This window comes from Hetaerina americana, unplaced genomic scaffold (assembly GCF_022747635.1).
Source record: "Hetaerina americana unplaced genomic scaffold, ioHetAmer1.1.p SCAF_1, whole genome shotgun sequence".
In the NCBI taxonomy this organism is placed as follows: Eukaryota; Metazoa; Arthropoda; class Insecta; order Odonata; family Calopterygidae; genus Hetaerina; species Hetaerina americana.
This window is the reverse complement of record NW_027286069.1, coordinates 71853370-71866098: the sequence shown is the minus strand read 5'-3', so window position 1 is coordinate 71866098 and position 12729 is coordinate 71853370. Positions and strand designations below refer to the sequence as shown.

General features: G+C 35.1%; 2 protein-coding genes across 5 annotated transcripts in view; both read right to left on the bottom strand.

The window, feature by feature from the left end:
• Positions 1-5975, bottom strand: part of Tmep (Transmembrane endosomal protein) — a 151507-nt gene extending 145532 nt beyond the window's left edge. For all 4 annotated transcript variants that reach the window (XM_071591272.1, XM_071591275.1, XM_071591273.1 and 1 more), the window contains exon 1: positions 5750-5975. The gene's annotated coding sequence lies outside the window, so the exon portion shown is untranslated. The remainder of the gene's footprint in view (positions 1-5749) is intronic.
• A 3511-nt stretch (positions 5976-9486) lies between these two features.
• LOC139692954 (rab11 family-interacting protein 4B-like) overlaps positions 9487-12729 on the bottom strand; it is a 295511-nt gene continuing 292268 nt past the window's right edge. The window contains exon 14 of the mRNA XM_071591271.1: positions 9487-9827. Coding sequence (XP_071447372.1) covers positions 9705-9827 — 123 coding nt within the window. The 3' untranslated portion in view covers positions 9487-9704. The remainder of the gene's footprint in view (positions 9828-12729) is intronic.

Genomic DNA, 12729 nt, shown 5'->3' with positions numbered 1-12729 from the left:
CTTATAAAGTCCCTATTTCAGTAAAAATGCAATTCACTCGTTACAAAATGCCTTTTTAATCATTTCCATAACTATACCAATGTGTGTGAATTTGTTATAAAGGAATGCAACATAATATAGTAATCGCCATAAAATTTTTTAACCACAGCATCACGGGGATTAAAATGTCAGAAAGAATGGCAGGATTATTCGTTACTGAACAGAAAATTGCACAGCTGCGCTCCCCCAGACGTTGACACCCGCTGTTACAAACGTGACTTAAATACGTAATAACAGAAGTAGCGGAAGACTTTCAAATGCTTTGCTGGGGAAGCTGCAACGCTCGCCTTTAAAGTGAGTAATAGTAATTCAGAGGATACGCCTAACCATAAATTAGCATTTCTTCATATCGCCAGCGTGCATTTTTAATGGTTGTGGTCTGATTAATTGAAATTCCACACCTAACGGATTCCACGGCGAGGTCCACAGAGCATAAGGTGAAATTTTCATTCTCAATGCTCAAATAAATATTCTTTCGGAAAAGATAGAACTTAGATTTTCAAAAAGTATCTAAGGAATATTTATTATTCATCTGCAAGTGATGCAGAGTTGGAAAAGAATTTACATCAGCGTGAAGTAATTAAGTTAAACATATCGCGCATACCAATTCTTTGTTTCAATAATAAAATAAAACCAATTAATAAAAAAAACAACAAACAGCTTTCTCCAAGCTAAAAGCCCTCTGAAAATAGTCTTGAATGTAAAAAGTATGAATTATTCAAATTCTCATATTGCGTAATCCAGTCAAGTATTCAAGTCAAGTCAAGCGTTCCGCCATTTATTATCGTCAACAGACTCCGTCACACGTCTGCGTCTGTAAATTACAACGACTTGTAAATAGCTTTTGAGGAACAGGAGCCCTTAAGTTTTTCGAATGATTAGCCAGTGCAATCATCCACAGTAATCAACACTAGGACTGATTTCGCTGTGGGTAGAGCTCACCCCTAACCCGAGAAAGTCCTTCAGACTATTGAAATTCAAACAATCAAGGTAGGGTGTGGGATATCCCTTTTCCCGTGACACCATTCGATTTGCCCAGCATTTATAATACCCAGAAAACTGCACCGCTTAGATGGTTATCAGTGAGTCAAAGAATTCATTCAGGATTTTTAACCTAGGGCCATTCGGCCAGTAGTCTAACGCTCTACCCGCTAGGTACCCACGCCATCCGTAAGGTAGTTGGTCCTTTGTAGTGTGTCCCTGGGACTACTCGTGCCCATGAGACCCTCTTCAGTCCGAAGAATGGCATACAACATTTGTTACATTTTGAATCAAACTTCTTCGATGATAAAAGCTTATAGCCATTGAATAATTAGACACATATCGAGGGCTACTAAGGAGCAAATAATATATCCCGAGGAAAGACCATACCGTTCCACCGGACAAAACTTTGTAATCAAATTATGACAATCATAAAAACGTGCTACGATTCCAAAATGTTTACGAACGCGGCTAGTATTTTTTCTTGTTTTTTATTGTCAATTGCAATACTGAAATCCATGATGTGAAGAACTCCCTACAAATAAAAACGAATAGATGTTCTATTTTTATTAGGTTTTTGGATTAAGAATGTACCCAGTGACCGTCAGATTTACTTAAAAATTAAAAGATTTGTCAGGGTGCTTTTTTTCACGACATACGTGTAAGTAAAAAGGGGCAAATGATTAGACTTACTGCATATAAACATGGGTATAACACATCTGATTATGTATCAGAAAACATGGGAAAGAAACAACAATAAAGAATGTATATCACCATAACAACCGGTGAGCAGGATTGTATTTGCAATCCAAGAAAGATCTGGTAGAAATTGATTATTCCAATCTTCCAAAACGGCTGGCTCTAGCTCTGGGGTAGAGCGTTGGACTAGACCGGCGGGTTCGAGCACGCCTATGGGCACCCCAAGTTCCATCCAAGCTGTGTGATTTTTCGCGTACCAGATATTTCTGGGAAACCATAGGCGGCAAAGGAAAGGAAAGCTGACTGAACTTAACCCCCCTAACCTGATGTGTGAGTTCCAAACGCCGTCGGGTTTAGCACTGGGTGAACATTACCATAACCAATCAAACCGACCTTCGGGTTGATAACTGTGTTTACATGTTTACTTGAATGTTTCATCGTTCAATTAAGCGATTTCCATGAACTACAGTTAAAAATGTCAAAATTGTGTAATTCCATACGCAGTAACATATTAAGTTGCTGTATTCATCGAGAACACAGTAAAAATCGTACCCGATATAACGTTTGGAATCATAGCAGACTGTTATAAAAAATTGTCCAATCGATAAAGGAACAATGAGTATTGCTCAAATTTCGAAATCGGAGGTCACGAGCCGCCTTGACAGATTTGGCAAGGAAAATTAAATCTGGTTGTGTAAGTCTGCCCTCAAGTGTTGCCACAGTCCATTTGAAAAATACTGCCAAACCAGTGCAGAGTTGCGCTAGAGTACGTAATGAATGGCAGAGGGACATTAGGCTTACGATACCACTTAACATTATTTCTTAAAACAAACAACACTTCTTCAGGCTGGAGTTAATGAATTCGTTTTTCGAATTTCGAGGGAGCTTTAAACTAGGACATCGTAATATTTTACGGCTACAAAAACTGTAAATGAACATTTTAATTTGTTGCATTTCCGAAAGAAATGGATCTATTTTTAGAGTCCTTTTTGCTATGGTCAATAACAAATTCGGTTGCGAGGATGTGTACATGTACGTAAAACATGGACGAAATCGAGTGTCAAAAGTTTCGCAGGCCTTGCTTGAAAAGATATTGTTCAGAAACGACCAAATAACTAACAGAGAAATATAATCTCGTAATTCACACAAAAGATTAGGAGCAGCTCCATCAACTGTGCGGGCGAATCGAAAGGAACCCGACCTCGACCGAAATTATGAAAGGGAGAGAAGTGGATCGGAGGGAAAGATGTTTTGGATGAACTCAATGGGGTAAATGCTACTACTGCTCCATATATTACCAAAATGTGGAGAAGTCCACGGCATCTTTATGATATGGCTGACAAGTGAGCCTGAACAGGTTGTCGAGACGTCCAACGCTCATGTCAGCAACAATGTAGCAAAGTAACTAATTGTTATAAGTCAGCAACTATCAGTTTTAACCGCATTAGAAGTAGTGCAAGGGACCACGAGTATTAGTAAGACAGGTACATTCCCATAGAATTATTCCGGGAAATACATGTACCAACAAAACACATATGAAGCCGATTTGTTACAAGGTTACCTGCCGCAGCCACATCCCCACTACCATGCCTCCAAATGTCTACGTCACGGGATCCGGAATTGCATCATTATTATATTTTCGATCCAATGTTTGATAGATAAAAAACGGTAATTCTTATCTATTGACACTAATGCTGGCAGAATGTGCTGCTCAAACTCTTAGCTCATTCAATATAGATGCACATCTAAAACCGCGACGTTTTTCACTTAATGTAAGGATTACGACAGCAAGAAACTATTAAAAAGGCTATTGTGGAACATCTGGATAGCGGTTCCAGGTGCCAAGAGAACGCTAGAGTAAGGATATGCGAAAGGAATTAACGACAAACTGAAGTAGTTGACTGTTGTAATTGCATTTAGCATAGCACATTATCGCACTATCGCCTGCTTAATTATTCCATATGTTTCCTTTAAGGCCTTCTATCATTCCCATTCTTCATTGTATTCGGGCCTAACCTGCTTTGTTTTCGTTCACTCCCCTTTCCTTCGTAATATTCACGGTTTGCAAGGAAGATTAAACGTCTTCAAGATAGGTCTGCAAAAACTTTTCAACAAAAAACGTCATATGGTCATGATTTGCCTAATAGAAGGGAAGAGTACGGTAACATTTCTGGACGAATGGCTCAGCTGTACTTCGGAAAACATTGGTTCAACTCCAAAAACATTTCTCAGCAGAAACTTGGAAAATATGATTCGATGCGTACACAATTCCACTGAAAGTTTCAATATTTTCCTGTAACATGAATGACTTATTGGCACTTAAATTACGGGAAAGAAAATATGTGAACTCTTCAATGTTATGCCTGGTAAGTGTAAAACTCAATATACAAGTCTTCTTTCATAATGAGTGGAGTGATTAAGAATGTAATTCAGAGACTCGTTTTCCAAAATTAAACGACTACTGAGTGCATTCAGCCAGTGGCCATAGTTACAGATCCAAGAAAACGGCCAAAATGTTAGCATAAAATTCTCTAATTACATAATTGTTAAAATGAATGCAGTATATTGAGGCATGAAAAATAGTTCGAAGCAATTAAAAACGCGCCAAACCGCATTGTTTTCATTGGCCTTTAAGTGGTTTTCTTCGGAGAAGGACGTTACTAAAGGTGTAATCAAGCACTATGAGCTACAAAACTTCATTTTCTCTAAGTTCCCACGTACCAACCACATTACACCATTAAAACCTTCCTCATTGAAAATACCGAAAAATATGTACGGTAATGTAATGTGGGAACAAGGGACCCAGAGAGCGATAGGGAAACACGCGGCAACATAATGAGTACACCCTTGTGCCAAACGTAAAATTTCTTTTCTGCAGTAAATTGTATGGAAAGGAATACGATTATTATGACAGTCCACTAATGAGTCGACAAATATGAATGCGCTCTGAGAAATCCTGGAAGTGGATAACGTTAGAAACTGGACCACCAACTATTTCAAAGGCAAATCGTTCGTGGGCGAACGTATTGTGAGCTCAAGATATTACATGCGTTACAAATGTTGTTAAAACTACAGCTTAGAGGGTTCACACAATCAGTCTTGAAAAATCCTGAATGCCGTGGAATGATCAGCAACAATATATGAAAATTGACAATCGTGTTGCAATTTAATAAAATGCATGATCAAAATCACATTAATAATACTGGAATGCCCGAGCAGTTGAGTTACAGTAAAAACTTCAGTTTATTGCACGCTTCTCAGCGTACGTTAACATAATCTGGTCACTGACATTCTAGAAATGGAATTTCGTCAATACATTTATGTGAATCTTACACTATTGAACCATTGCAATTTGAAAACACAGGGATATTGACAGAACACATCGTGAATACTTCTTTGGATTCAATAAAAATCATGATGAAAGGTTTGTACACACATGCCACGAGGTTTAAGGAATAGAATATATACTGAACAACGTGACTGCAACGAACAACTTTGAAAGCTGAATCAGTTTGGTTTGCATGAAACTCTATACTAGTATTCGTGAAATAATGCAAAATAATTTGAGGCGGAAGAAACTCATCATAATATAACATAACAATTAGCAACTGAAGCTAGTTCGCTAGCGATGCCATTCATAGGGCAACACGTCAAAATAGTTTTATAAAATTGACCTTTAATTATGCAAGGAACATTTCTGCCTTTATTCAATCAAGCATCGATCAGGTATAACATTTCTCAAAAAAACAAACCCATCACCTACGAATCACTGGCGGAAAAACTACACAGCCATTTCAGCTACGTTACCCTACATTAAACGGGCAATACCGATAAGATGTAAGAACTGACGTGTAACCCACTTAAATAATTATGATAATTTTAAATTCCCAATGCAGTTATCTCCCGTTTTCAGCAAGTAACAAGAGATTACATTGAGCACTCACAACAAGAAATTCAAAACCAGGGAGTTAGACAAGTATTTTGCTACTTTCCTCAAAGATAGATAAAGCAAGTATGTTAGTTGACTGACCTGCTGTCAAATGTTGTTAGATGCCTTTGCCACTTGTTAATACCGTATGGAAGACTGCAGCGTTGTCATGGGAAGAATCAATACACACAATTCACTAATTAAATCCACAAACTCGAAAATAAACACAGAGAATTCTTCGTAAGATTACAACCACAACACTGACAGAAAGCTCGTACAGGATCTTGCTTCTCCACGAATTACGGAATGTATCAAACCTATCAAACGATTTTCCACTCACACCCACTGCGCATGCTCAGAAGCTGGAAGTAAAAAAAACTTCCAAAAACTTAGATCGGGTTTAACAATGTGAACCTTTATTCGACAAAACCTTTGCTGAAAGGAATATTTAATTTTTTTATTTTTAAAGAAACAATATGTCTGAGCTGAGCACATTAATATAATGAAAACGACGGAATATGATTACTAGAGTCATCTGTGGAGTATCACCGAAGTAGATAGTCTCAGCACCAAATTCAAATGAAGTGTTAAACCCTGTGAATCCTTTTAAGCGTTTATTACACTCTTGCCCCTGGTACAGTGTTTGTCTTGAAATTGTGGGGTTAATTATGATTAAATATGCAATCCATTATACAGATTGTACATCTATCTGGGCTAGCTTTATGGCACATACAGTAGTCACTTATGCTGTCCGTTCTTAATTGTATATTTTAATTTACCTATTCCATTTTCAGCAATGGGATATCCTATATCTGAACACATGTAAGCACCTACCTATTTTCAAAGTTCAAATTTCATACTGTTTATCCTAATAATTGCATCTTTACTTCCACACAGTATTAATAAGTATCACATTTCTTATTCATTCTAATTCCAATCTCCGTCGCCTTCGTTTTTTTGAATTTAATGTCGTGCTGACTGTAGGTCCGTTCGTTTATTGGTAATTATTGAAATATCATCTGCAAATTTTATTCTGTCGAGGACTCTTATTCTTACTACCAGTCCTGCTATCACATGCTGTACTTTTTCTTCAATTCTGTCTAACACCACATTTAACTTTACTTAAACCAATGCATTATATGTTTTCCCATTCTAAATATTGCTTATTGGTCTTCATAAAGTTTTTACTCAGTTGAATGTTTATTTATTCAAGGTGATTTCCAGAATGTTCATTATAATGTATGATTCTTGGGCAATACTATTTTTCATTGTGGTTTCCCTTGTGTCACTATTTGCCCTCAAACAGATACTATTGGCTGTTTCCTATGGTACCAACAGTTAGTCATATATTAAATTCTGTTTAGTATATTTCCAGAAGATTCTGTTGAAATGAGTTAATTAACTGTCAGTTCTTCAGTGCCATTTATCATTCATTTCTTCTTAAACTGTAGTAATAAACATCCACTTCTATGTATTTTATCTAAGAACTCTGTCAATATCCTAAGTTTTTTATGTTCTAGATTTTTTTAAAGTTCAATAGGGAAAGTATCAGTTCCTATTCTAGGTCTATATTCATCTTCTTTATTGGTTTTATAATCTATTCCTTAATAGTTTATAGACCAATTTTATCTTGATAAATTGAATCTTCCCAATTCAAATATGTGCAAGTGTATGCCATTGTCCTTTCATCTCCTTAATACCCTTTGCTGCTAATAAGAAAATATATTTATATTATTCCATCTATGCCTTCATATCTTTTCATTAGCATGAAGGCCAGCTTATTTCTGTTAACTAATCCACATAATAGCACACCTTAATAGAATAACCTCTCTTCACAATTTTACATAAAATTATTTTTTATGAAACAGGTGCCTAAAACTGTGCTTCTCTTATTACTAATCCCCCTCTGTGGGGTCACATCTTGGTATTACTATATGAAAACAAAAAAATTTAATCATGCCTCTCATCAAGAAATGTTAAAATTGCTTGGCAGCTATGAGTAGCAGTTTTAGTTTCAGAATTGTGGGCTGGCATTTTCAGCTACGAAGAGAATTATAAATTTCACAAAATTTTTCTTTAGTGAGTTGAGCTTGACTTTCTGAAAATGGAATCAAAAAGCAATAGACTGAATTATTTGGAATAATTTGAACTATTGCAATTAACTATGGAAGGATAGATTTTGCATCAGCCACTTTCTATGCTTTGTGATACCTTTATAAACCACTTCTCATTCCAATAACCAATCTATTAGATTACTCTCCTTGTCTAATTGAAATGTCAGACCCTCTCATCACTCCTCAACCCACTAACAAGCGAAGCCTCCCCAGATCTTCAAGTACATATACCACACTTTCAAAGAACTTCCTGAATTTTTTGATGAAGTATCACTCTGAAGCATGATACATAAAAAATTACAAAATATCTCTTCAAATGTTCATTGAGAGTAATGCTGACCATATTTGTGACTGAGTTCTCCTTATTCACACTCCAGGGAAGATGAAAAGGGAAATTATTCATAATTTAAAATGAGAATGTTCATACTCATGTAAAACATTATGCACAAACAAACAATGAAACTGATAAGTGATTATAATCCCTTTGTAGCCTTATATCATCCTAGACAACATTTATAGGTTTGGGACCTAGTGTTCAAACATTAAGCGAAGAAGCAGGAGGCTTTTAAGGCAATCTTCATCCTCCAAATACACATAACACACATCTACAAAACATTCACTTAAGTTTTTATCGCAATACATTGCTTTAATCTGCTAATGTCATAAACTCTGATCCCCGTCTTCCTTCTAAAATAAGATATGGAGTCTTTTCAATACCTTTCCTTTAAATATATTACAAAACCTTTTTATATTTTGTTATGTCTGATGAACACTAATTTTTTGTCCCTGGAAATTGCTTACCTTGTAAAAGCCATGCCCAGCTTCAGCATCTATTTACTTTAAATAATTCCCGATGTCTTTCTTAAACCTCTCTCACCTCCACAACCTCAATGTACCTTTGCACTAGTAGTAAAGTAGTTTCTAATTTAAATGCTGTGCTAGCAGCCTCATCCCAAAAACATGAAAGGCACCCACCTTTTTTTTTACTAAACCACCACCATGTATGTTGATCCCATTTTGCTGTCACAAATAGTATAAACTCCTTTGAAGTGTCACAATAGCTTTAAATAATATATACCCTGAAGTAACAACATTAAAAATATTAAATTATACCCGGCATGACCATCTGACAATTTTAGGCTGGTGATGTTACTCAAAATTAGCCACAATTACATTTAAATGATGCAATGTCTTACTTAATTTCATACCACCACATCTGTTCTTTGTGCAGAGGATAAGAGGTTTACTTGAGGTACAATTAAATTTTATTCCACTGTTCTCAAATGCATAGTTCTGGCTGGTGGTGCTCTAGTTTACATCTACAGATGGTCATAAAAGTGCTCCCACTGAATCCATGTAATAATAGCAGCATACAAAATAAGAAATTGCAGACTCATTTAGTTTTTTATAACTATATTCACTATTATGTATCAGCCTCTTGAAGTTCTCAGGGATATACTCTCTCACACAAGGACAGACCTGAAAAAAACTTGATGGTAATCTTGGAAACAAATTATGCCTATGGTCATATTATTCCTTCATTTTTCATATTAAAACCGTGCAGAAAAGCTTGACTTGCAGAGATGATAGCCAGATAGAGGTGATACCCAGAGTCAAACCTGGGCCCTCCGATTAGTAAAGTGCTTGATTCACTTGACTACTATGTCCCCTAGCATTATTTACAAACAATATTTGGTGAGTTTGACCATTAAAATGTCATTCTTATATGAAAATCAACTTAATAAATTCTTTATTGAGATAAACTGTGTGCTTTACATTAAAACATATTTTCACAATATCACAGTATTTATTCATGGACAAAAATATGCTCAGCTTCCCTTTATTACAGTATAAATATGATACAAATAAATATTCAATGGACGTGGGGCATTTTGTGAATAGGGCTTGAGTTAATAGGGGGAAAGTCTTCAGGTTGAGATTCATCATTCCTTCCTCTTCACTTCCAGCAACTGAGGGTAATTCTCAACTATATTCAAAAGAATACCATCAATGTAAGACCGCAATTCTGAGTTCACCTCTTGCTGTTCTCGGAGAGTATTTCTTAACTGAAATATAGAAAAAATGAATGATTAAAAAGAATCATCAAACAGAAATTATTTCAACCGGCAACATCATCATGCACTGGTGTTTTTTTCAGTTATTATAAGGCAATAATATTACTAATGTAGATTGATAGTTTCATCTCGCATGGTACCTACAGTTTCTCAACTGAAGCAGTATACCATTCCACAGGGTTTGATAACCTGCTCAATTAACCACTGTAATGGCACAACCTCCTGCTAATAGTAGTTATACCTAGCATACAAATAGGCATGATTTTTTTCCAAGAGACTGACAGTCTTTTAAAGAGTCAAAAGGACATGTTCATCCTCGCTTTGCATCTAAATAAAAGATAATCACTAATGGCAGACTTCAGTTTCCCAGTCCCAGACCAAAGACTTGTCAGTTATTTAGTTGCAATTTATCAACCAACAGAGAAATAAAAAGAATACAGATTGCAAATTAATTTCAGAGAATTTACACTGCATTTGTAGGTATCATTGAATGAGGTCTACCTACATACTAAAAGACATGTATTATGAAGGGTTCCTTGCAAAAATCAAAAAAAGGTACGCCTTTAGTTAATAAAGAGGTGTACAAATTTATGTTTCAGACAATGTAAAATGCCTTTGCACCGTAACCACATCAATATTGGCATGAAAGTCAGATACATGAGTACATGTAATGATACTCGAAGAAGCTACCATTTTTAACATGATTTGGGTAATACAAAAATTGATGAAAAAATGAAAATCATTTGACTATTTCAAATTAGTTAGATCTCTCACTGAGCAAGCCACAAGTATACATTTGGGTTCCATATATAAAAAGATATTACAAATTAAAAAATATCAGAAAGAAATCCATTTTATGATTAGCAACAAACAAAAAACATCAGATACTACATAATCTGGGATGGTAGCCACTGAAGGCTTGAAAGTCAATAACTGATTTACCTTATTTATAAGATATCAATCATGCAATTGCACTAATAGCTTTGAGGATATAATCAATCTTCGATGTATTTGAAGATCAGCCAATACATTGTGATAAAATGAGGGATTTTGACTGTTCATCTGATAAAATTTAAGGATTCTTTTTTCTCTGGATATTTCATAATCATAATAAAAATAGGAAAACACTAACATGACAATATATATATATATATATATATATATATATATATATATATATATATATATATATATATATATAAAACCCTTAGGGTTTGCCTTGTGGGGTATAGTGTTGATGTCATTGCCATCATTGTGGTCATTTCAAGGGTACAGGGTACTCTAATAAAAACATTACAATGCGCAGCTCTTGGTGGTGTTGAAGAGAGGATGAGTAGGAAGGTTTTCATTGGGTTTCAGTTTCCTCTCAAAATAGCCTTCTGAGCAGTCACCTACATTTAAGTAACCAGACCTATGAGTAAATTTCTGACAAAAAAATAATTTAAATTCACAGCACTTTGAATCTATACCCCACAATTACCATCAGGTTTATTCAACCAGGACCCATATCAAGCCAACTTCCCTATCTTGGAGATTGCATACAATATTTAGTTGCAGTTTTACTCTCAGGATTATGGCCTAGAAATACAATCAATTTGTTTTGAAATACCAAGATATTATAGAACTAGGACTTTGGATTCTGAAAATATGTGAATGAAATATAATATTAATTAATACACTTCTTAGCACGCAACAGGCAATTTAAGGAACATGGGATAATATTTAAATGGTTAACATGTTAAGAAGAAATTTGGAAACCCAAACTTGATGTTAGTTAAATCAAATTATTATTGTCACAGCAAATTGCCAATAGTAGAAATACATAAATTTAAACAAGATTCAAAAGAATGGTCATGAAAGCAATACGTGTGAATCATATCAAGAATTGCTGCATTATTTCTGCTTTAACTAAAATTTTATGCATTTTAATCTGAAAGAATTAGCATTCTAAATGGCACTCAAAATATCCAGATGTGAAGGGCAATGATTTATATGGAAAGAAAACAAACTTTCAGTTATTTGCAGTTTTAATGGTAACCATCAGCCATATGAAGAGTATAGAGCAAGAGTAAAAAAATTAGAATGCAGTATTTATATAAGATTGGATACTCTTATCCCATCATTTATCATAAATAATTATTTTTTGTCACTTTCTGCAAAAGACAACTACTGATACTCTTTCCAGTCTTGCCTTATTTACCTAGTGTATGCATCACTTTGACATATTCTATGTTAATGGTTTCAATACATGGGTATGTAAATACTTCCATAATTATGTCATCCTCATGGAGAGAGAGTTCTGCCCAATGAGCATTAGTAAGTTCCTCTGTGGTTATGCCATCACTTATCTATGCATGAACGAGTTGCTTGCAAAGATTATTACAACTGTTACATGATTTTGGTTATTTAAGTAGAATAAGTTATCATCTGGGGCATTATGTGCTTAGTGTTAATGTTACCTATCATCAGTTGAATAATATGAAATGCTGATTTCAACAGAAGAATCTTCTATAAAAATATTTTGAAAGATATCACTCATGGATAAATGAGGCAAGTTAATTTTTAAATTATGAAGATATAGCTATACTATATATATTTCATATACACCTGATGAAGATTGCAATGTTTGGTACACTTTGGGGATAATGGATTCTTGATAAGTTAAAAATTAGTATGCATGACACGGGTGGCTAGGTGACATCCCTTAGGGAAAGAAAGCCATTTGAAAATCTCCCAAGAATATTCAGGGCAGTGACAACCATATTATCTATATTCCCATGCTCTCAGCTTTCATATCCTGTTATCAGTTCTAAGAAAGGAAATTTCATATCTCTACATTCTTCATATCCGGTCTATCAGGTGGATATTCAAAAATGACAAAGGTCTATTTTGC